At 43.0% G+C, this 24,810-nt stretch overlaps 1 protein-coding gene across 1 annotated transcript in view; it reads left to right on the forward strand.

Moving 5' to 3' along the window:
* DNAH9 (dynein axonemal heavy chain 9) overlaps positions 1–24,810 on the forward strand; it is a 1,435,662-nt gene that overhangs the window by 763,764 nt on the left and 647,088 nt on the right. The window contains exons 44-45 of the mRNA XM_086930591.1: positions 7,282–7,444; positions 22,258–22,381. Coding sequence (XP_086786717.1) covers positions 7,282–7,444; positions 22,258–22,381 — 287 coding nt within the window. The remainder of the gene's footprint in view (positions 1–7,281; positions 7,445–22,257; positions 22,382–24,810) is intronic.

A 24,810-nucleotide genomic window follows, 5' to 3' on the forward strand; every position in this document is an offset into this window, starting at 1 on the left:
TTGTAATCTTATTCCTTGTCCTTTGTACCTTCCTCCCACCCCTCCTCTCCTCCCCTCTAATAGTAGGCCCAGGAGCTCAGATTAGAATGTTGCCATTCCCTGTATTCTGAGAGCGGATGACCAAAGAATAAACAGCACTTACCTTGAACTCGAGCGTACCTTGTCATATTTTCTTCATCTCTTTCTTTGGAGTTATTACACAATCATTGTCACAATTTATAAAGAGAGCATATGCACTTTAGTACTGGTCAGCAGTGGCAAAGTGCACAGAATCGTATAGCCAACGAAACATGGTCCGAAAAATAGGAGGCAAAAGGCAAAACGTTTGGAACAAACCTGTCAAAAGGGCCAGGTCTAACACCTACTCATAGAAAATCTCTATGAATTCATGATGCTCATTGCATATACTCCATACTCTTGGTGTTCAGTTTAAATTGAATAGACACTAGGCATTTCCAATTAGAGCTAAAGGACTGCTCTGCAGTGATAGTGTGCTCAACAAATACCATTTCCATTTCCATTTAAGAAGTCTTTATTCGATTATTTCATCTTAAAAGACGTACATACAAAATATACATGATAAAATAACAAATTCATATAAAATCATTTGTAACCAACATTCTTATAAAAAAAACATTAATTCATTGTAACGTTAAAAAAGTATTAAATCAGTTATAACAGATATTCTTATAATGGGTACATAAGAATAATTAGTAATACAATGTAAAACCTGGAAGACCTAGATCTACAATTAAAAGACACATTTAAATGTTCAAAGGCAAGCCTAAGACTGGCTGTTTTTTAAATACCTAGTTCTGAACACCCATGCCCATACAAGAAATTTTGCCACACCAATGACAATAAGAGGGGATAGGTTGGTTCTTAAGATTCTGCTAGCCTCAATAGCTGAGCGAGTACCCAGAGATCTGCAAACTGGGCTAAGCCATTTGGACCTTGGAGCTGCATACAGTGGGCAAACAAACAAAAAGTGATCAACACTTTCGCTCAGAACTTGACAGTGGGGACAACATTCAGACCCACTTGAGCACCATTTGTTGGTAAAGACCCTTAAAGGCAGCGTACCACATCTAAGTTGATGGAACAATTTACGATCCATTGGTTTGGTAATTAGGTCCCAATATTTTTCAAGCTTGGGGGCATCTTTGAGGTCAATGAACTTACTAGAAAGGTTATTAGCAGGCAATCTCTGATGACGGTTTGAGGTTACCCAATCCCAATACAGTGCTTTTAATATTTTCTTTGTGGGGAAGACTGCCGAATCAGGGGCCACCCAAAGATTACTTAACCCCAAGGCATAAAGTGATGTTTTAAGGTCTTTAAACCAACTTATGTTCGATGAACCAGAGGTAGTTCTAACATCAAAACAGGCCCTGGCATACAGGTTGAGTTTCGGCGTCGTCCATAGGCGCCTCCAGAACGCCAATGGGCGAAATCTAGCCTGCTCCTCAACCGGAAGACACCCTAGATCATACATAAGTGGGATCCTTGGGGTTGACTGCGGCAGACCTGGTGCCACCCTAAGAAATTTGTTTTGGGCTAATCTTAGCGGCTCCAAGTTACTATACCCCCAATCTCAGCGGCTCCAAGTTACTATACCCCCAATCTCAGCGGCTCCAAGTTACTATACCCCCAATCTCAGCGGCTCCAAGTTACTATACCCCCAATCTCAGCGGCTCCAAGTTACTATACCCCCAATCTCAGCGGCTCCAAGTTACTATACCCCCAGCAACAAATACCATTTAAGGTGCCATGGCAGTCTTCATCAGTATTTCACAGGCAGATCCAAGATGGTCTTAGAAATGGATGTATGTGAAAAAGCAGCTATGCCTTCATACCTATAACATGCAGTACAAAGGATCAACAAAATGTGTATTTATATTGTAAAATTCACCCCCTGTGACATCAGCATCGTATCTCTGAATAACATGATTATTTTTAAACAATGCAATGGCATTCCTTTATTGACCTCAAAAGAAAAAAAAATGTTGGGTTTGAACCCCAGCAGATCGTCTCGGGACCATAATGACATTCACAGATCCCTGCGATTGATGCTTAATCCAGTGAACCACCAGACCCATCTGAACTAGCTGATCATCTAACACAGATATGCTGAACATCCAAGGAAGCCGGTCCATGCCAGATTTCATAGAACATCGACATAAGATGAATGTACATTCCACAATGCCAAAGTTTACTCCTTCATTTAATCAGACCAGCCTGGCTATATGTTTCAGGTCATTTTTTCAGTTTTATGTATATAATTTGCTCTACCCTGTTCTGGTGCATGGCCTAGATTGGTTCTATAGCTCTAACTCGCTTAGCATCTGAATTTCAGGCGGTAAAGTTTAGCCATTATATTTTGCCTTCGAAATACAATACATTGCACTGAACATAAAGACGTCTCTATGTTTTAATTTAATTTCTCTGGTAAGTGCATATACATAGATTGTCTATTGTGCGTTAGAACCTTCTCACGTTCCCTCGAATGAATTATGTGGGAAATAAAGGTAGGGGTTTTTGTATTACAATTTAATTTTTCATTTGAATTAGATGACTTTGCTCTGTTGTATTTTTTTTTATAAAATACTTCAGCTCTGATTAGTTGGTATAACCCACTGATGGGCCATTTAAAGCTATTGGTCTGTTCTCTAATGCACAGGAGGGCCGGGAATACAACGGACTTTGATTTATATCTTTAATTTTGAGGGTTTCTTCTTTGCCCTTCTCTAGCCTATAAAGGATAATGCACAGAGCCAGGCAGAGCCTCCCCCGCCTCGTCCCTGATGTTACAGGTAGTGGATGAATAAGTGAATTAGTATCTGTGGCGGTAAAACACACGCTGATGGCTCTCAACCAACCCCGCGCGCCCTGCTAATTTCAGCCGCAATCTCTTGGTTCATTGCCTTGAAATTAATGAGTCCGTTTCCTTTCTTAACACCATTAATAATTTGAACACCGAATGGAGAAAAATGAAAGCAAACGACTAGGCAAAGTCCTAACCGAATTGAGGGCTTTTCTTTTGTTTCCCCGCTTTAATTAAAATGCAAATGCGATGCAATTTTGTTTCGGCTGAATGTGTTTCATGGACTTGAATAGTGACAGATAAGAGCCGCAGGCATGTGTGCATCATTTCTTTTCAAGACCCAGGTTTGTGTGTTTTATATTTATCATTAAGTTTTCTGGGAGGTAATCGCAGTGTCGAGCAACACATGGCGCAGGTACATTTTTTTTCTGCTGCACGGTTTCTTGTAAGATTTGTGTTTCTTTATATATTTAAGAAGCATGTAAATAAGAGTTCTTTCTGTGGTAATCCACGAGTGAGTCGTGGTATTCCGCCTTCCTCTGTGACGACGATGCGTCTGAATGCTACCACCGTGGCCATCTCGCACCAAACGCCACCAAACTGCACAAGCAAGGGCTGGGGGGTTGTCTCCCCCTTCCCAGGAAAGCGTTCCTGTTCCATACATCCACATTTATTGAAACTCAGGAGTCCTCACTCTAGTTGACAAGAAGGCTGGTCTGGAAACAAAACCCTGCATTGATAAAAATGTTCAAGCCAGCTTCCTCACTATTGGAGTCGCAGCTGTGTTGGGCTTTGGACACCTGGTTGGATGATGCGTCATGGCCGCCCATCCTTCTCTAAAAGCAGCCAGCCAGTCTAGCTCCGGTGGTCATCGGTCTGGAACAGTCCCAACTTGTGCTCAGCTCTGTAAATTATGTCACAGCATTTTCAAAAATGGGAGATCAGCGGAGCATTTATTCACGCCTGGGGCCTAACACATTTCACCCTTTTTCCATTTTTTTATTACTCTCTGTGCTGTTCCAACTTTTGCTGGCCAGTACGTAAGCCCAGTTTGCTTTGGTTTTCAATTCTGTGCAGTTTTTGTGCCATGTCTGTATGTTGGGTTATTCACCTGTGTTTCTGCTGTGTCACAGCGATAGTCCAACCCCTCGAGCTTCAGGCAATAGAGGGTTTGTGATAGGCATGTCTCATCTGCTGACACACATAGGGTCTGCAATCCACTGCAGAGGGCCCTTGAACCTAGTCAGCTCTCACATGCAGTGCTTGGATACAAGCACGTCTGCAGCAGGTGCAAGAGCTCGCTCAGTAGCCACTGTTCTGAAGTGCTGGAGGTCTCTCGATGAATAGAAGTCCAGATACTTGGTGCTGCACAGAGGTTGGGATGTTTGTTGGTCAGCAGTAAATGTGCAAACTCTCTCCTGGCCTCCAATCCGACTTTCAAGACACTAATGTGTGCCTATGTTTTGTGACTATTATTTTGTCATGGGTGTAGTGAGTAAGTTAAAAGGTCACTTGTAATGGATTCTATTCCTTTTCCAGAGTTCCAGGGTGCTGCATGAGTTTGACTGTATGTAAAAAAACAACATCATTAGAGATTGATAATCTTGACAGCTGCCAGCTCACCCCTCACCAACTATTCATTGGCAAGATCATTGAAAAAGCACTCTATGTTCAACTGCAAGATCCCATCAATGCTAACCATTTCCTGCATGACTGGTTTTAAATCACACTGTAGCACTAAGACCGCAACCTTACACATCATACACAGTGCCTTCGTGACCATAAATGAAGATGACCCCTGCCTTCCGATATTACTGGAAATCTCAGCTGTTTTCAACAGTCGACCATTCCACCCTGATTAGCACCTTGAAGTCTTGAATGTGCTTGACGGGTCTCCTCCTACCTTTCCACCAGTTTTCTCCCATAGACTCCTTCAGTTCACAGAAGATGTCTATCACTTCTGTCATATCAAGCAGTTACATGGAGCTGCTTGGTGCTCTCCTTACAGACAAAAGCATCAATATTCACCAAAATGCCAATGTTGCCCAAATCTACTTGAAGTACTCCTCTGCTTGAGGCACCCAATGCCTCAAACACTGCTTTCAGGTCATCCAGACCAGGTCATCCGGAGCCTACTTCAAGCTTATTGCCAAGAACAATAAACAAGATACAGACCAAACTTGGGTCAATTACATGAACCTTGATGGCTTCAAAACCCAAATTTCCCCCAAGTGCAAGTCACTTGGATTCATCCTGGATACCAACCTCGCCCTCAAGGAACACATTGCCAAGAAAAGAAAGACGGCCTGGTACCAACTCTCTTGTCAGAACTGCTGTTCAAGCCTTTGTACTCTTGCATCTGAATGTTGGTAATTCCCTATTCTTTTGTCTCCCAGAGCCCATGATGGCATCCCTTAGGAACATCATACACACTGTAGCACGTCTCATACAGGGCCTGAAGAAATGTGATCATATTTCCCCTATTCATATGGCATTCCATTGGCTTCTCTTGCCATTCGCACCATCTTCAAATCTAGCTGCATCATTTACAAAGCTATCATGACTAAAACTTCTGCTTATCATGCAGACAAGCTCATCTTCTGTGATGGATCCCGGCACACCCACAGCCAGGACAGCATCAGTGTTATGACTAAGAAGAGTAAAAAAGTAAAACCAAGTAAGCAGGTGTTTTCTATTTATGCACCCAGAATCTGGAAAAACCTCCCCTGATCCATCAGGACCACCCGAACGCAATTTAGGAAAGAGTTGTAGACTCACCTTAGCCATCCACAACCCAGCTTCATCTTCGCTCAGTCTTTGGATTTAAACTCGACTTAGATCATGTAGAGCGCTCCGCTGCCTTTTGGCTAGGCTTGCACTACCGAAATTCCATATATATAAAACATACATCTGTAATGATGCATCTTCTCTTGCAGTGTGTCACCACTCTGGAATACAATAGCAGGAATGCTTTAGATGGGCTAGTACTCACAGGCACTGAATACCTGCACTTTTTGAATCTGAAAGGGAAAGTGCCAGTACTTCTCTGCAGGGATTCAATACCTCTTACAAGAGAGTTCAGGCATCTCTTTGTAGCAAACAAGGTTCTCTAGAATTGGGAGGACATGCACTTCTAGATTTCCATTTCAAGCACTGACTGCAACCAAAGTCTTTTGGAGATGGTTATTGATTTGTTTTTATTTTGCTATTTCCTGTCATCCTCAGCACATGGCCTTCAGTTTGTAAGAGTTGTATCAAATCCACCAAGACGATGGATGTTTGAATGAAGGCTGGGAATGCTGTGATTGTATGGTTCAACCTGAAATGTCCAGCATGTGGAGTTGTTTAGCAGATGACTCTGAAGCAAACTAAGGGTTTGATTTATCAAGATTTCGCACATCCCAAAGTCATGCAAATTAGCACTAAGTCTTAACCCCTTCCATGCTGATGACGGAATCGCTCCGTCATCAGCTACAGTTGAGCTGTGCTGATGACGGAGCGGTTCCGTCATGGCCCGGCCGCCGCGCCTGCGCGGCGCTGATTTCGCGCCTGCGCGGGCGTTCTAAAGAGCGGGGCGGGTCATGACGGAACCGCTCCGTCACCAGCACAGCTCAACTGTAGCTGGTGACGGAGCGGTTCTGTCACCAGCATGCGGCGGCCGCGCGGCCGCCCCGCCTCTTTAGCGCTGCGGCGGAATAGCCGCCGCAGCGAAGGGGTTAAAAAGGATAATTACTTTTCAGCGCAAAACTGTTTGAGCTGGAAAGGTGCTCCTTTTTCAGCACAGATATCACTGTGCACCACTTTGTGCTAGGCAGCCTGTTTGTGTACCAATACAAGGGAAGAGACCGAGAGTAGGCCTTGATTAGTAGATATGGCACTGCGCTGCTGCAGGACCCCATATTTGAGTACATCTGTCCCTCTTAGTGTGACCTCTGTGTAGGAGGGTCCTCCAGCTCTCCTGCCTCTGGTGGCATCAGTGTTTACAGATAACAAGTCTGCCAATTGTGACCCGATTGAGAGACCTGCTTGTTTCCCCAGGTCACAATGAAACTGATTCGGGTGCAAAATCCATGTGCAGCCCATTGTGTTATAGGGGATAGACTTGTAAACTCTTGTTTTGCCTGGAGTCTCCTGGTGGTCCCCACCTGGCATATGTACATTACAAAGAGACCCAATCACTCCCTGCAGTGCCTGCTGCTGAAAAAAGGCATGACTTGCATTTTGAAAGGCCCCTCTTTCTCCCTCTTGGTTTCTACTACTCATATTCTAATTTCCCCGATTGTCTATGCCTTTTCACTTCATTTCCAAATGTTTAATCCCATTGCTCGCAGCAAAGCTTTTACAAGCATAATCACCGACTTCCCTCAAGTGTTTTTTTTCCGTGTATGCACATAATAGATAACACTGAGAACCAGTAAAAATCTTATTAAAGAGAAATTCTTTGTACTTCTTTTTAGTTGCCGTATCAACCGCATCCTGGAATCCCCGCGAGGAAACGCGCTGCTGGTCGGCGTAGGTGGGAGCGGGAAGCAGAGCCTGACGAGGCTGGCAGCCTTCATCAGCTCCCTGGAAGTCTTCCAGATCACGCTGCGGAAAGGCTACGGCATCCCCGATCTGAAGGTAGGCCTCAGTGACGTACAGAGCGGCGCGAGGGGCCTGCTCTCGGCCTCACCTTCAGAGCCAGGGGGAATGCTAGATTATCACACAATATTATTATTGTTTCCAGAAGTAAACACACATGCTCCTACTTTGGATATGCGTAATTTACAGATGTTTGTTATGATTATCTGGAAAGTAAATTTAAGCTAAGTGAATCTAGTCATGTTTGGGACCAATGATTTTCTCATGAATGGTGTTTGCCACTTTCCACTCTTCTGCTTGCCAGTGGCCTTCACTGGTAATGAACATGATACTCTGCTGAGGTAGGTGCATCTTGGGTGTATTGAGGGGCCGCCTCACAGTATTGTCTTCTCGTTCTTGTAAGGGACATTTCAGCACTGTCCATGGTGGGCCAATGCAGCGCACGTGTTTCCCTTGAGATCTCACACATGCTTACCGCTGATATTGATATGCTTGTGAAGATCTCACACATGCTTACCGCTGATATTGATATGCTTGTGAAGATCTCACACATGCTTGGCACTGATATTGACATGCTTGTGAAGATCTCACACATGCTTACCGCTGATATTGATATGCTTGTGAAGATCTCACACATGCTTGGCGCTGATATTGATATGCTTGTGAAGATCTCACCCATGCTTAGCGCTGATATTGATACACATCTGTTCTCAGATGGGTCTCATTCCAAGGTAGCTGTGATGACCTAGAATTTTTCTACCGTCAGTGTCTAGGTGGGTGATTGATGACCAACATTTGTACATGGAGTTCAGGTGGGTGACAGATTTTTTGCACAGCTATATGAGATCAGTCTATATGCAATTAATGTAAATGGGAATCATGTACATAGTCTGCGTGTATTCTGAGGAAGTGCTGTGCTGTCATTCCTCCTGGCACAACGTTGAGTTTCACTGATCGTGATGAAAGATAACCAGCTGACAAAACTCAACTGATGTCTGAAAACAGAAAAGCATCTTCGCTGTTCCCACGGCATTGTTTTCTGCTTTCATTTGACATCTGCTAAAACTTTAGGTCGCAGACACATTCAGAAATGCACACTACCTTCTGCTTGGTCATTTTGCCTGATCTGACTCCTTTTCACGAGGTTGGAATAGAAGTTACACAAAATGCCATAGAGTCCTCTCTCTCTCAAATTGTCCACAAAATCCCCTCGGAAGAGCGACAAGTGACTTCAGTTTTGTGGTAGCATCCACACAGGCATTAAAAAGCCCTACAAGGTTGATTCCTCATGAAGCTGCCTGATCCTATCCATCACTATTGCTCAGGCACAAACCAGCTTATTCTTTGGAATGTGCCACATTGGTGGTTTGTTAGCGAGGGGCTCACTAACATACGATCAGTATTAAGAAAAGTGCAAATACAGTAGCCTACTTGCCTCGTATAACCATATGTCATTGGGTTAGGTTGAGATTACACCGACTACCAGTGCATGTGCAGACTTTCAGCAGCTTTGTGGATTTGTTTTATCTGGTGCCTTTTACGAAGCATACTTTTAAGTAAATGTCTGGGATAGAAATTAGGTGTCAAATGGTCCTCCAACTCAACATAAGTAGATTTATTCAGCGATAGCATCATTGCTCATTTAAGTACACAGGTTCTCGCTGTTCCTAAAAGGAAAGCAAGTTTACCAACAGCTATATTTATTGTAATAATTTTGGAGTTAAGGAAAAGTATGGAGCAGGGATTTAAAGCCAATATGGAAATCTGTGATTATAGGAAAGTCATCATGTTTGTCCTGATCACCCCCATTTTGGGACTGATTCCAGTGATTATTGACTGAAAGTACCCTGGGCTCTGCTAACCAGACACAGGGCCAGTGGTCTGTCCTCAAAATGTATATGGTAATTGGTATAATTCTAATTGGCAAAGACAACCAAGTATATGGTAGGGCATGAAGGTTTAGAGACCCCAGTGGACTTAATGTACTTACGTTTGCACTGCTGTAGTATCTGGTGTCATTTTAAAAGCCAGGCCTGACTTGTAGGCTGGTTGTAAAGTAAAACTATGTCCAAATTCAACTTTGAAGTTAAAATTATTTACAAAGGCCAAAACGACCTTTTTATTACTTATAAGTCACTTTTTAGTTCTGCCCTAGATGCCCCAAGGGTAGGGTGCATAGTTATAAAAATCATGGAGAATATAAAATATGTTTTATGTGCCCTGGTAAAGAAAACAGCGAAAGTCATTTTCCCTATTGTTGTGCTGCTAGCCCCATAGGCAAACATTGGGAAGGTCTGGTACTGAAAAATAGAGCCATTTGGGGTGAAGGGGCCGCAGAGATAAGCTGGACTTCAAAGGCAAGAGAACCAATGTCATTGGACCCAGGCCAGTCCCACTTCCCTGAACCCCAGTCAGTTGAATAGATTAGGAGAGAGGCTGGGGAGTGTAGTCAGATGTCATCCACCCTTTTGGGTTGGGTTACACACACACACACACACTAAGGAGTGCCTTTCTCTGTATTGATTTTTGGAGAACAATGAATTTTGGGTAAAAAATATGCACCACTTCACAGGAAGTGGTCACAGCAGAGGGAGGTAACTTTACCCTATTGCCTGCGGTCTACCCCTTCCTCTTTCCAGCCCAGACTGGAGGATAGATATGGGAGTGCTACAGAAACTCTTCATAACACTGCTTAGAACATTAGAAGATGAAGGACCGTTCTGCTGGATCCTTGGACCGCACCCCGGAAGGCTAGAACTCAGAAAGGCTGCATCTGCTGCACTCACAAGGCTCCACAAAAAAAGGACTGTGCCTGACTTTAAAGGCAAAGGAGTGGACCCCCTGATCAGTAACAAGTACAACAGAGCTGGAAGAAGTCACCTGCGAAGCCAAAGAGAGGTTCACCCGAGATGACCAGTTGCAACTGGAATTTTCCTGGACTGTGCATATATATTGTGGGAAGTTGAGTCCTAGAGGTCAAGAGGAAATCCAAAGTCTCCAAACACTTGGCTGGAGCTACTGGACTCTTGTTTTCCCCAAAGGAACCAAGAAACTACACAATAGAAACATTTGGAAACCTTCTATAAAGTTTTGTAGAAAAGTTCCAGGAGGAGACTGGCTCAACACCAAGAGTGAAGCTGTCCATGTCGATTCGCTGAACAGATCGACCTTGCTGGTTAAAACTGATGAAAATATCCAGGCGGATCTCAACTCAACGTCAAAAGGGAAGACATTGATGACCACTTTGACCATTTTGAGACCCTCCTCTCTGTCGATGACAAGGATTTGATGCCCGTCTTTTCACCAGCTGCAGCATCCCACCATCATCTACTCAAACTTTGGATCTGAGAAAGCAGAGGACCTGCTGACAAGCCGATCGACCAAAGAGAAGCTCCAAGGAAAAGACTAAGTCCGAGGTTACCCTTTTGACCGGGACCTGGCACTCAGCCTATCCGACCTGCGCTCCATTGTGTTTGGCCTAAAACTTTGACTTTATCCCAGTCCAGTGCGACCAGATAGCAGCGAGTGGCACTTTAAGCTTTTTGGTGCTAAAATGCAAATTATTAAATTTAATCTTTGAAAATTCATATAGCCGGTTCTTTATGTTGGATGTTTGTCGTTCTGGTGCAGCTTTAAGGTAAAAATGATTCTCTAGTTTTATAAATTTGAGTTGGATTTTTATTGTGTTGTATCTTTTACTTACTTACTGTTTGGTGGTATTAAATGCTTTACACATACCTGTCTAAAGTAAGGCTGATGGCTCGTATGCTAAGCTACCAAGGGTTGAACAAGGATTCATTTACTTAGACTTGACTGGACCTATTAGTGATTGTAGTATTATTACTAGCTTACTAGCTGAGGGTGAATACCTCCTCCTACTAATAATCCACTTTACTACAGTGATGCAGTCAGGACCAGTGCTGAAAGCTTTATTGCACATTTTGTTGCTGGCCATTATCCATTGGGAATTGCCTCAATATGCTTGCTTGCTGTCAGTTTTGACACAAGTGTTCAATTTACTGCAGGTAATGTCTGCTGTAGTAGGTAATACTACTTGAATATTTGGATTATTATTAACTATTGCAGGCAGCAATCAATCAATCAGAGAATTTGTAAAGCGCGCTACTTACCTGTGAGGGTCTCAAGGCACTGATGGGGGGGGGGGGGGTGCTACTGCTGGAAGAGCCAGGTCTTGAGGAGCCTTCTGAAGGTGAGCAGGTCTTGGGTCTGCCGCAGATGGGTGGGGAGGGTGTTCCATGTCTTGGCGGCGAGGAAGGAGAAGGATCTGCTTTCATTTTGGAGCTTATGCATTTTTTTAGGTTCAGGTTGAGCAGCAGATCTGATGTTTAGTGTTTTCCTTTGTTTTGTTGCACAAGAAGGCTTGTTCCAGATTGTTCCACCGAGCTGCAGCTGGCAAAGAGAGTGAGTTAGGTCACAAAACATTTTGCCTGGAGCTGTTACATGTTCTTAGTTGTAAGTTAAGACAGGCCTTGGTGCAAATACCTTTAACCCCTGTGTTGGACTTGGCCATTTTTGCAGGGTTATCCCCAAACATTTTGCATCTTCCTCCTATTTTCTCCTGACCTGTTGTTGTTGGTTTTAGGACTCTGGGCACTTTACCGCTGCTAATCAGGGCTAAAGTGCATATGCTCTCTCTGTAAATTGTGAACATGATTGGTTATCCATGATTGGCATATTTGACTTGCTGATCAGTCCCTGGTAAAGTTCACTAAGTGTGCCAGGTCTGGTAAATCAAATGCTACTAGTGGGCCTGCAGCACTGATTGTGCCACCCACATGAGTAGCTTTGAAAGGGTAACTCTGACCTCCCACTGTAGTGCCATGTCAACTTGGCAAGTGCACCCACTTGCCAGGCCACAACCTTCTCTTTGCTTACATGTTAGTCACGCCTAAGGTAGGCCCAAGGTACCCCTCTGGGCAGGGTGCAGCGTATGTGAAAGGTAGGACAGGCCCTGATGTGTCTGGTATGTCCTGATAGTGAATTACTGCCAATTTCGTTTTTCACTATTGCAAAGCTACCTGTTCCAATAGGACAGAATGAGGAGTTTGTTTATAACATCTTATTAACATAACTGCCCCTGGGAAAATTTAGGAAAATAGAGTTTAGTATGCCTGATCTCAGAATGTTACAATGCATCTAATAGTGAGGGTGATTTATACATTCTGTGTTTGAAAGTACCACTTTTAGAAAGTAGGTATTTTCTTGTTTAACCATTCTCTGTGCCTCTGCCTGTTTGTGGATTGACTGTCTGGTTTTGGAGTGACAGGGGCTGGGGAGGTGCATTCTCTCAGACAGCCACCGGGGGGCGGGGGGGTGGTTGATGTGTGTCCTGCCTTTCCTGAATGAGTCAGGGCTGGAATGAATAGACCTGGGCTGCAATTAGAGTAGGGGGAGGAGTTCTCACTAGCACCTGAATAGGCCTGGTCTGCATGTAGAGTGGTAGGTGGAGATTTCCCTTGCACCTGAATAAAGCCTGTCTGCCTCACACAATGCTGTCTCCACCTCCTGTGGGGCAGCTGCACAAGAGAGGACAGAATTGGTTTGGACTGGGCTCAGAGAAACTTGCACAAAGAGAACAAAGACATTTTGGGGTATAAGTATTAGACCTAAAACCTCTGAACTTTAGAATACTTCTGGAATCAAGAGGAACTTTTGCCAAGGAGAAGAGCTGGAGAAACTGCGGAGAAGTACTGCCCTTGCTGTGTGTCTGGGGTTGGCATGCAGTTGCTGTTTCTGCCAAAGAAAGGAGAAGAACTTTGCTGTGTACTGTGTCCCCTGCTTGAGGAAAGTCTCCAAGGGCTTGTGTAGAGCTTGCCTCTTGTTTTGAAGTCTCAGGAACACAAAGGCATCACCCCCAGATCCCCTGAACTTCCTTGCTGGGAGTTTCTTACCTGCCAGGAGTTCCTGTGACTGTGTGGGGTTCTGCAGGTTGTTTTTGCTGCTGGGAGCAGGAAAGCAACTCAACAACAAGAAAATCAACTCTTCTTGTGACGGTTTTTCTGACACAATGCCATGGTGCGAGGAGAATCTCCCTGCACTGCTGCTCCACTGCTAAAACTGATGCAGTTCCTTTCACCGCTGCAAGAATCGACTCATCGAGGGACTGCTGCTGAAGAAATGACAGCAGCGCCACTCGCCGCCGCATTGCTTACCAACACATCCCGGATTTCCACGCATCGTCCCTGTGTGGCAAGTTTTCCCCAGCGCATCATTTGTGGAAAGGAGTCGTCTCAGAATCTATGCATCGCTTCTCCAACAACCTGGACCCGACGCACCGCTCCCCTGTGTCCAGCGGGACTGTCACATCGCATCCACGAAGGTCTCAGGAATCGACGCATCTCTTTGTTTTTCTACCCTTCCCATCGCTGTGGTTTTTTGGCTCGGTGAATTTTGTCACAATGATAGGTACTTTGCAAGAAATCACGCATCTAGTCTTCTATGGACTCAGTTGCTAAAACCTTTTGAAAGTAATTTTTATCAATACTTGTATGTTGGATTTTTGTCGTTTTGGTCTTGTTAAGTTTAGATAAAGATACTTTCGTTTTCTAAACTGATGTGGTGTCTATTTGTAGTGTTATGACTGTGTTACTGTGAGTGTTGGTACAAATACTTTATACATTGCCTTTGGGATAAGCCTGTCTGCTCGTGCCAAGCTACCAAGGGGATGAGCCGGGGGAATCTAGAGTGTGTCTCCCCCTTACCCTGACTTGAAGCAAGGATCTCTATTTGGACAAATGTACATACCTCTGCCAACTAGAGACCCCCATTTCTATCACCCTGCATTATGAAAGCAGGTGATTGGAGGTGATGTGATTAGAATCTGTGCATTTTTATTATTTTGCCTTTTGTAGTAGTGGTCTGTGTTGTTTTTTTGTGTTGATGAGTTATTATGCTGAAGTTTTGCATTATATTTGTTGTGTTGTGTTGTATTCTCTTTGGACTGTTTTGTCCTATTATAACATTACGTTTTTGTTTGTATTTTTAATTGTTGTGTTACATTGTCAGCAAATACTGCTACATTCCCAGCCTAAAGCTCCACATTTCTTTAAAGTTCTAGTAATGAACAACTCTTTACTACTGTCTAAGGTGCTGCTTGAAGTCTTAACCTATTCAAAGCACCAGTCAGGTCACAAATGTGACGCTGTGGTGCAGCCTGCTGGTCACAGGAATGAATTCCTCCAGGAGTGAGTGGTCATTTCATACTTTGAGGTCAAGAAAATGTGCATGTTAGAGAGGGCTGACAACAGTGGTAAATTTGAAAAAAAAAAATTAAGTATCGGGGCTCTCGTCAGGAGGCGCTGCCTAAAATTGAATCAACTACCAACCATGAAAGTAGGGAGAGGATGTGGTGTAATGTCTAGAGCTGCTGACTTCGGAGCTGGGGAACGTGTTTCGAGTCTTGGCGCCAGCTCAACATCCTGTGATTCTGGGCAAATCACTTATTCTCCCCAGGCCTACAATACATGTCCTAAACTGGTGCTCCTGAAAAGCGCCGGTTGTTGATGATTAAGTGCCGGTGCTGAGTAATAGAAACCACTGTCTCAAATTAAGCACTGGCTGATGGTAATTCATATTCTACAAACATGTCACGGTAAGCTTTACATAGGCTGTTGTTTAAATTATCTTTGGTAGCCGCACAAAAGAATGTTAATTATTAGTGTTATAAGTAGTAATACAAATAGCAATCAAATCATGATACTCGTGATATTGTCATTCTTATTAATAATGTGGTTATTACTAATAATATCAACAGTCATTAGCATTGCTACAAAATTCGTAATAAATCCCTACGAATTGTGCGCATCCGCGGAGCAGCTCTGGCGCCGCTTAGCTTCATTTTCACGCTGCAGCTGCAGCTGCGCCGCTGGCTCGCGCCGAGAGTTTACCAGCGCCGCGCGCAGCTCCTGAATGGCCTCATGTGGCGGTGCCCGCGATAAGGAAAACATCATCTGACAAACATGTAAATTATTTAGGAAAAGGCAGCTGATGCCAGCGTGTACTCCACTGAGAAGCTGCCATTAATAATGCAGTTCGTTATTTTAAGGGACGCGCATTGAAATCCAGCCTTGTGTGATTCAGGGTTCACTGTGACAAACGTCATGGAATGGGATGTCATGGAGGGAGCTCTGTGCCAGAACAACGCTGACGCGCGCCATGCTCGCCTCTGGGGTCCCGGGGACAGAGCAGCTGCTGGCTGGCATGTTCACGCTGGATTTCCAAGACGGGACCTATGGGGTGTGCTGGATGTGGGCCCTGCCCACTGTAGTGTCAGGTAGCACAGTAGAGGAGGCGCTTCCTGGGTGCTGTGTTTGCTTGCAGTGTGCTGTGAAGGTGGACAGGATGCAGGGGTCGCCAGGGGTGAGGGCTGCTAGCCCTGGCTTCCCCTTTAAAACGCTGGCATGCCATTGCAACCTGTGCGTTGAATGGAAATAGCGAAATGATGGAACTCAGTGCCGCACAATGTCTGCCCATTTAAAGCACTGCTTGCGACGCATGGACAGCAGTTATGCATTTTCCTGAGCATTTCAAACAAGGCCTTTTAAATTATGCAGGAAATGGTAAGATTGAAAAGAGTGGCATTTTTTTCTTTCTCACACTGAAAACAATATTTTCCAGGGAACGTCCAACGTGATACACAGATCCAAGTTATATTTGTGTTTTTTGTATCTAGCATGACAGAGTAAATGCGAAATCTTGTTTTCTTTAAACAGAGCAGATCTAAGCACACCTTGAGTATAAACTGTCGGACATTTTTCAATAAGCAAGTACGTTATGGTGGAAAAGTAGTGCTGCTGTGTAGAGTACAGTAGGCTCGTCAATTCTATTCCTCTTTATTGTGACCAGAAATATGTCCATGATTTTAGATCGCCTCATTTCCCTAATCTGGGAACATTTGCATGTTGTTGTACAACACTGATTCAACTGCACCCCGGCAAAGTCAGCCATGGATACACCAGTCCTACTCAGTATTCTCAAAGAACATATTATTTCACATTTCATGTTATGCACATAACTGATTTGGTAGTCATAAACCGGAACCGTCAGAAACCCTTTTTAGAGCTAAACTTAAAACTCATCTTTTCCCCCATTAACTTTTCTGTACCCTGTTCCGGTGGGCCGTAGGGAGTTTTGTCAGCAATTAGCGCGGGGATACACAGCTGTGCAGCCATGCGCTTTATAAAACGCTTTATTATTATTATTATTATTATAAGTGACATCTCTCCGCACATTGAAATCCATAGGAAATCCCTACCAGAATACTTCTTTAGCAATCTGAAAGAAATGTTTTTTTCTGGGGAAACCTGACTCAGATGATGTTTAACGGTCGTGTGTAAACTGTGATTATGATTGGTTATGGATGATTGGCATATTTGATTTACTGCTAGGTCCCTAGTAAAGTGCACTGAGTGTGCCAGGGCCAATAAATCAAATGCTACCAGTGAGCTTGCTCAGAACAATCAACAATGTCTCAACAGGTTACATTTGAATAGGCAGTTTTATTAAAAAAAAATGTGAATTGGAAAAGCAATGAAGAAGGGAGACAGACACAGATGTAATTTGAATATTTGTAACAGTCTTTATTCGTATATTTCATACACAACAATAGTTATGGCAGCACTATTAGCAATACATGTGGGTGTAACTCAAAAAAAGGTCTTGCACATACGTGCTCGTGCAAGACGTGATCGGCGCTAGTGATATATGAAGATGTGTGAAGAAACAGCAAAATAACCGGCGCATAAAAATTATGTCAAAAGAAAGATGGTTAAAAAAAAACTTTTTTTAACAGGATGCCAACAACTTAATACAATATTTTTAAGCAACCATCAAGGCGCCAAACAATGCGCGGATCGGTCAACAGCATTTTGACCCTTAATAACTTTAGGTCATCATCCGGACTGGGTTACAGTTCATTTTTAAGCGTGCTGATGTGGGCAGAGGTCGCGACCTGGGTGTTCAATAGGGGAGGTTTACCAATTGAATTGGACCTCCAGATGCCTGCTGAATCATACACATTGGATCGTTCTTCTGAGGTCTTCATGCCGCGACCCAGCACCTTGCCTTGCTATTGCGACTATCGCGTCCAACCAAGGACGTGCTGCCTAACCTCACTACCTTACAGCGAAATACATTAGTTGCACCCACGGTAAGTCACATGTTTGTCTCCAGTACCTTTCCACAATTTCAGCACAAACTGGTTACTGTCACCACCTTTCCCACATCAATAAGTTGCTACTTCATTCATCCTTGGCTATTCTTCTCCACCTCCATGAGAACATGCCTCCTTGCTCGTTACCGTGTTTCTTCTTGCAAAGATCCATATTTTCATACCTTGCTATCTAAGTAAAATAAAAACCCTTCTTATCTAGCTAATAATGCTTTGTCCACACCCGCAATTTAAACAAAAATTAAAGCAAATACACTCTACATTGAAGTCTAAATACAAATTACATGTTAGACTTTAAACGTGAGCTCGTACTTGAATAGTTCTCGAGGCCCAAAAATTTATGTCAGCTTAATAGTGCACATGTTTACAAATACATGCACATTTCTACACACATAGCAAATGCAACTTCTTAATACATAAACAAATTGGAAAGGTTATGAAAAGATCATTTCATATACAACAAAATTAACATAATTTCTTATTACATGTATAAATGCTTAAACATTAGTCTACACATATACTTTATTTCACCAGATTCACAATAAGACACATCTAAACATTAACCTCCAAAAATATTAATATGTAAATGTTACAAAGACCTTTATTAGTCACATTTCTATGCCCAAGGTATATAAGTCTCATTAGTATTCGTGTGGCGTACTTTAAGTATACAATACCCCATCTTTTCCTACTAACATTAATCGCACACAATATATTTGAGTGCTGACTACTCATGATTAGGGTGCACTCTTGTAGTATTTTAGGACTGGATAAAAATTACGCTGCTCTACTTACATACCAAGCAATTCATACTAACTCTAAGTCAGCCATGTCAAATATCTCACAATATCTTGCAAAACGCAAACCGTGTCCATTAAAAGGACCCTCTGACTGGAAGCATTAAAAGTGAGACGCAGGAGGGAAAGTGACCATGTACGTTTCTACATGTTACCAGTGTTTCAGGATGTACCTTGCCAAGAGAACTGCACTGAAGTAGAACTGGACTACTAAAAATACATTTTTGTCTCACTGTTTGGTAGTGTCTAGTGAAATTAAGACTTATTCTGAGGGTGCTTCTGTGGGCTGCAAGGATCAGCAACTCATTGACTGGAATGTAAAGCTTAAACCAACTATATAAAAGGAAAGAGCTTAACAGGTGCCACTATAATGTCACAAGACACAGACACCTTTCTAAAAGAAAAGAAAACAGACAGCTTAGACAAGTTTGCATTTTAAAAGCTGAGGTGCCCCAAAAGTAAGAAACACACATGCTTCCCTTTCCCTTAGGTGACTGTGATTCTCAGCATCGCCTTTCTTCAGGGTTTGCATGAAAGAAACATAAAAATGCATTTTTGTGGGCAAAAAAAAAAGTAGCAATTCTCTGGACTGTGGGGATGGCCCAGAGTTAGTTCTGAACTAATTTTATAAGTTTAAAGTCTGAGTTCAATTCAAATTGTTGCTAAGTATAACAGTTCTAAAAGGCCAAGCTACTGGCTTTGCCAATGCTCGTTTGATTGGAAACCACATACAAGCACATGTGTTGTGATGAATGTGCACGCATGGCTAGCAACCTTGCAATGAATTTTCTATTAAAGAAAACCCATTCCAAGATGCCTTCTGATGCATGGAACTCCCCTTTTTATTACCTCATTCTAACGTGGTGGGCGGCTGTATTAGAACAGTAAATTAAAAAGTAAGGAACAAGCATCCCAGTTGCACTCTGCAGTTGCCAGGGCCTAAAAAAAGAAAACATTGAAAATTAATATTTAAAAAGTATAGTGAAGTGGGGAGCAGGGTGAGGAATGGGGCATGGAGCATCTTGGAAGGAAGTAAACAGGGAGAGCATGAGGGGAGGAAGCACAACAAAATGTAGGTGAGAGAGAAAAGAAAAACATCCACTCACATGGAGGGCTAAGTACAAAGGGAAAAAGTCACCTCAAGTCCACAGTGGAAGGACACAGTATAGCCTGTCAGAACACTGTGAGTCCAAAATGTACATGGGTGAGTGTTAGATCTGTCAGATTTAGCGTAATTCTCCCTCAAACATTTTGCTTTCCTCCTCCATTATTTGCTGGTCTCATTTTTGCCTTAGGACTCCTCGCACTTTACTAGTGCTAACCAGTGCTCACTCATTAAACATGGTAACATTCACTTATACCTAATTGGGAAATTTAATTTACTTATAAGTCACTAGTAAAGTGGCACTACATATACCCAGGGCCTGTAAATTAAATGCTACTAGCGAGCCTGCAAAAAGAACAACTGATTAATGGAATGCTGAACAATGTCAAACATTCCCCCCAGTACAGAGATAGGGCCTAAATCTATTGTTTTTTTGCTCACCATGCCATTCCAGTTTACACCCAGCCGTATGCCAATCAGTCTTGACCCGGAAGCAGTCTTACCCGAACTGCCAAGTCAGCTCCTTTTTTGGACCAGAAATAAACATCCTGGGACCAGTTTTGGAGTATCACCCCTCATCAGCCAGGTTAGCTTGACTACAGTGGCATGGAGAGCACAGGACCAACGTATGGTTATACCTGCCCCACTCGAGGTGACAAATGCAAAAAGAACAATTGATGGACAGAATACTGAACAATGTCAAACATTCACCCCCGGTAGAGAGATCTGGACCTTAATGCATAGTTTTTTTGCTCACCATGCCATTCCAGTTTAAACACAGCCATATGCAAATCAGTCTTGACCCTGCTCCCAATTGGCGCGAACTGCCAGGCCTGGTCCTCCCTGGACCAGAACCAAGTATCACCCCTCATGAGACAGGCTAGCTTGACTCTAGTGGCACAGAGAGCACAGGACCACATCTTTGCATACCTGTCCAACTTGGGGTGACAAATTCACAAAGAACAATTGATGGATGGAATGCTGAACTATGTCAAACATTCACCCCTAGTGGGCCTGCAACACTGGTGTAGGGCACTTTACTAGAGACTTACAAGTAAATTAAATATGCCAATTGTGGATAACACAATGTTACCATATTTTGAGTACCGAGCATATTCACTTTAGCACTGGTTAGCAGTGGGAAAGTGCTCAGAATCCTAAAGCCAGCAAAAATGAGTCAGTAAGACAGGAGCTCAGAAGACAAAAAGTCAGGGGAAACCACATCAAGATTGCCAGGTCTGACAGACAGGTCATGTCTGTGAAATCCCTCTCCATATCAATCATTTAGTAGTCTTCTGAGGAATGCCTGGTGAGCAGTGACGTCTGATATTTGCAATGAGTCGAGCTGTGAGATGGAAAAGAAAATGCAAAAGCTATGTTTCATACCCTTTACGTTGTGATAATAAACTTTGGCAACTAGAGAGATGAAGGAACCTTGAGACACACCACGTTTGTAGTTTTATAAAGGATGTGGCGGAGATTTCCCTGATGGTTGTGGTTTGAATGGAACACTTTGGGCGATTAGGGCACAACGTCCTTCAATCCAAAGGTTGGTTCCAGCTGTGATTGAAGGATTCCATGGTCAATCTCATCCAAAGCCAAGTTGATAAATGTCTCAGTGATCTAGATCTCAGTACTAAGATGTTGCTCCTTTTATAGGTTTTATTACTACTATGTTGATGTGGCCCCTAATGCAGTTTGACCAGAAGAAATAAAACACTTAAACGATCAGCCTGAGTGCGATTAGATCTTCCCGGGTTTTAAACAACAACATGAGAAATGTTATTGGTTTTCTTAAATTGACGTTTTGCTGTATTAAATACCTAGATGTGTAAGTGTCAGCTTCACGGAGTTACAGAATTCATACTCACATCTCCTGAATGTCTCCTGAATGTCACACTGTGCCTCAGTTTGAAGGTAGTATTCATCACTAAATTCTCAGTAGGAACATTTGCTATGCTTATTAAGCCCTTGTATTATTTCTGAATGTTGAGGGCATGCATAAGATGTTTTGCTCTATGCTGAGATCACGATGACCTAGACGACTGCTTTGGGAATGTGAAAAGTTTCACCAAATGTTCAGGTCATAGTGTTGAAATACCCAAGGACCCACACTTGAAGGCACGATACAAGGGCTGTTTTATTCATCTGGCAATGCATATGTAGTTGAGCTGATATTATAAAATACGAGTGTAGCGTCAGACACAGAACAGTATTAGCGCATCAGCCTTGGTGAGGTTTGTAAAATATTTTTTTCAATTTACAAAAATTAAATTGCCTGAGTAGTGCTGGCTAGAATTGGCTTGGTAGTTTAGTCTGCCCTGTTCCCATGATGCACTGGGCCAGGGACAGACTGATTTGCATATAGCCAGGTTCTGAGCTGGGATGGTGCAGTTAGATAAATAACGGTGATGGATCAAGCCCTGATCTTTGGACTGGGTAAGAGTGGTCTGCTTAATTCAGACACTCTGTTCATCACCACCCCCTTTTCTGAATCGGCTATATTTTTGAGGCAAAAAGGGTGTGAATTTTGGCTGTGTCACCTGGTATTCTGGTTTGCCAAACTAAGGTACGCTTGCATTCTGGCCAGTGTCCATGATTAGTCTGTGTATAGAAGCAGGATGTTTATAGCTAAGCTCATCCCGTTCTTGTGTAGGCACGTTAGGAGCCCCTTTTTCGTTGAATACTTTCAGTGACATTAATGGCTGTGTTTATTCTATATTTTTTTTAATGTGAAATGTGTTTTTTTCCCAATCTTCAGACAGACCTGGCAAGCCAGTACATTAAAGCTGGCATGAAGAATGTTGGCACCGTGTTCCTGATGACTGATGCTCAGGTGTCCGATGAAAAGTTCCTTGTGTTGGTGAATGATCTTCTGGCCTCAGGTACGTTCTAGATTTCCTACTTACTCTTCTATATCCCGTGATATGTTGGTATACTCCCTGTCAGAGAGCGCCTTGTAAATGGGGCACAGACCACATGTTTTCCACCTGCAGCAACTACGAGGCATGCCTGTGTTTATTCAGTGCTTTATTATGAAGGAAGTTTGGTTTGCTTTCCTCAACTGCCCTGTTGTTTTTGGGGCCTCCTTACAGTTGGGTAGAACTTCAGCCTACTCGGTTCTTGGTTAGCTTCCATGATTTAATTTAACAATTGTATTCTTAGCACACCAAGGCTCTGTTTAGACAAGATGGAACTGGTGTCTCAATGTCAATGTCGTCCTACTTAGAAAGTGGGAATCAAAACAATTGAAACCAGCAGTTTAGCATCACGATCCCTTCACCATAACCACTTACTTCCTGTTGTGCAGGTCGTCACTGGCTACATTTTAGAAATTATAATTAATGATGCTAAATGCGCTTGCCAAAGCCTACCTGACAGAAACCATAGTATGGGCTTATAGTCTGTGATTTGGTAAAGACTTTTAATGCTTTTACAGCTTCAATGCTGCAACGATCGAGACTTATCTTGATAATAATTCAGAAGGTCACTACTTCACACCCACCTCTAACAAAACCACTGCGAACCCAACATGTAAATAGAAAGAACTGCTTCCTGTTAGAGACGGGCAGGCCCAGCAGCAAAGCCTTCTGTGGTCCTACCTTCTGAAATATCAATCCAACCCAATTCTGAAACCTTAGATTCCCATCTGCTATCCTGAACATGTGTATAAAAGTGGAAAACAAACCATGTCACATTGTGTCAGTCTCAGGTTCTTTTTGACCAAGGCAGCGAAGACTTGGCAGAGTACTTGAAGAGCTGCTGTGCAACCCGCCCTGGTGTCCGCCTCCCAGTCTCTCAGAGATGGAAGGGCATCACCTGAAGCCAGCACTTTCCTCTGGAAGACTTGTGGATCAGGTTAATAATAATCCCAGACACTTGCCTGCCTGCCTGCTGAGAGAGGGAGAAAGTGCCTGGCCTTAGAGGAGGCCATAAATACAACATATGTTCCATAGGCAATCATTCAGAAGACATTTGACATATTGGCCGAGCGCTATAAAAGACACAATTAACATTAACATTAACATAACATTAACATTAACATAACATATACAACTCCGAGGACCCTGCTATCACAGCAAATGATATTGGAATTACTTAAATGTAATAATTAAATGAATCACATCAATAAAGTGACAAAACCATTCAGTGGAAAGGTGCTGCGTGTGATGGCGCAGTGAAGGTGAAAATAAGTGACAAAACTGTGCAAAAACTATACAGTGCGCTGAAAACAAAATAGTCTTATCAAACATGACAACAATTTGAAAAGGAGAACCCTAAAGCAAAATAAATCAAACAGAAGTAGCAATCTGACCAAAGATAATGCAATGCCTTAAGTGTGTGAAACCATCAATGTCCTACATAGAACCTCCGCGTTGAGTGTCTGTCGGTCTGCTGTTGAGCTCAGAGCTCCCGCTCCCCCACACTGCCTCCTTGAGAAGCTGTGGCTGCTTGTCCTTTCTACCTGACAGTCAAGTGTGGGAAGGATTGTACGTGTCCCAGTGTGCAGAGCCATAGTCGGATGGACCCAGGGACACCAGTGACAAATGACCCCAATCATCATAGTTGGGGCAGAGTAGCTATGTCCACGCTGTGGCCCTTGAAAGTTAGACAACTTGTTGGAAATGGCCTTAGAAGTTTACATAATAGCAACATGCTAAGGTGAACTTCCACAGCATGAGCATTAAAGAGCTCTCAGCTTCTTTAAGCAAGAGGCTCTCGATCAAATTCAGGAAAATGTCTACGGGCCCGATTCACAGAATGAACTTAAGACTCAATCCTAAATTTACTACTATTTTGGTATTCACAGAATGCACTTACTACTTTTGGCATTCACAGAATTAATTTACTACTTTTGATATTCACACAAGTTAGGATTTTGTCTTAAGTTAGTCTTAAGGCAGACTTAAGACAGACTTAAGACAGACTTAAGACAAAATCCTAACTTCTGTGAATACCAAAAGTAGTAAGTTCATTCTCTGAATACCAAAAGTAGTAAGTGCATTCTGTGAATACCAAAATAGTAGTACGTTTAGGATTGAGTTTTAAGTTCATTCTGTGAATCGGGCCCTACATTCAGAAGTCTCCAATGAAGTAGTCTTCTCAATGGATGCTTCGTGATGCAGCTCTCTCTTATAAGGTGCAGTATCTCAGTCTCCTCTTTTAGATCAGGCGGGGTTCTCCAGAGGCATCGGTGGCATCAGGGAAATCTGCAAGGCAGCCATCTGGGCTACTCCTCCTGACTTTGAAGAACACTAACCTTCGAAGGTTGTTCCATATTCAGGGATTCGAATAAGTAGACTATTTAACTGTA

The sequence above is a fragment of the Lissotriton vulgaris genome, chromosome 7 (genome assembly GCF_964263255.1).
Source record: "Lissotriton vulgaris chromosome 7, aLisVul1.2, whole genome shotgun sequence".
Lineage (NCBI taxonomy): Eukaryota > Metazoa > Chordata > Amphibia > Caudata > Salamandridae > Lissotriton > Lissotriton vulgaris.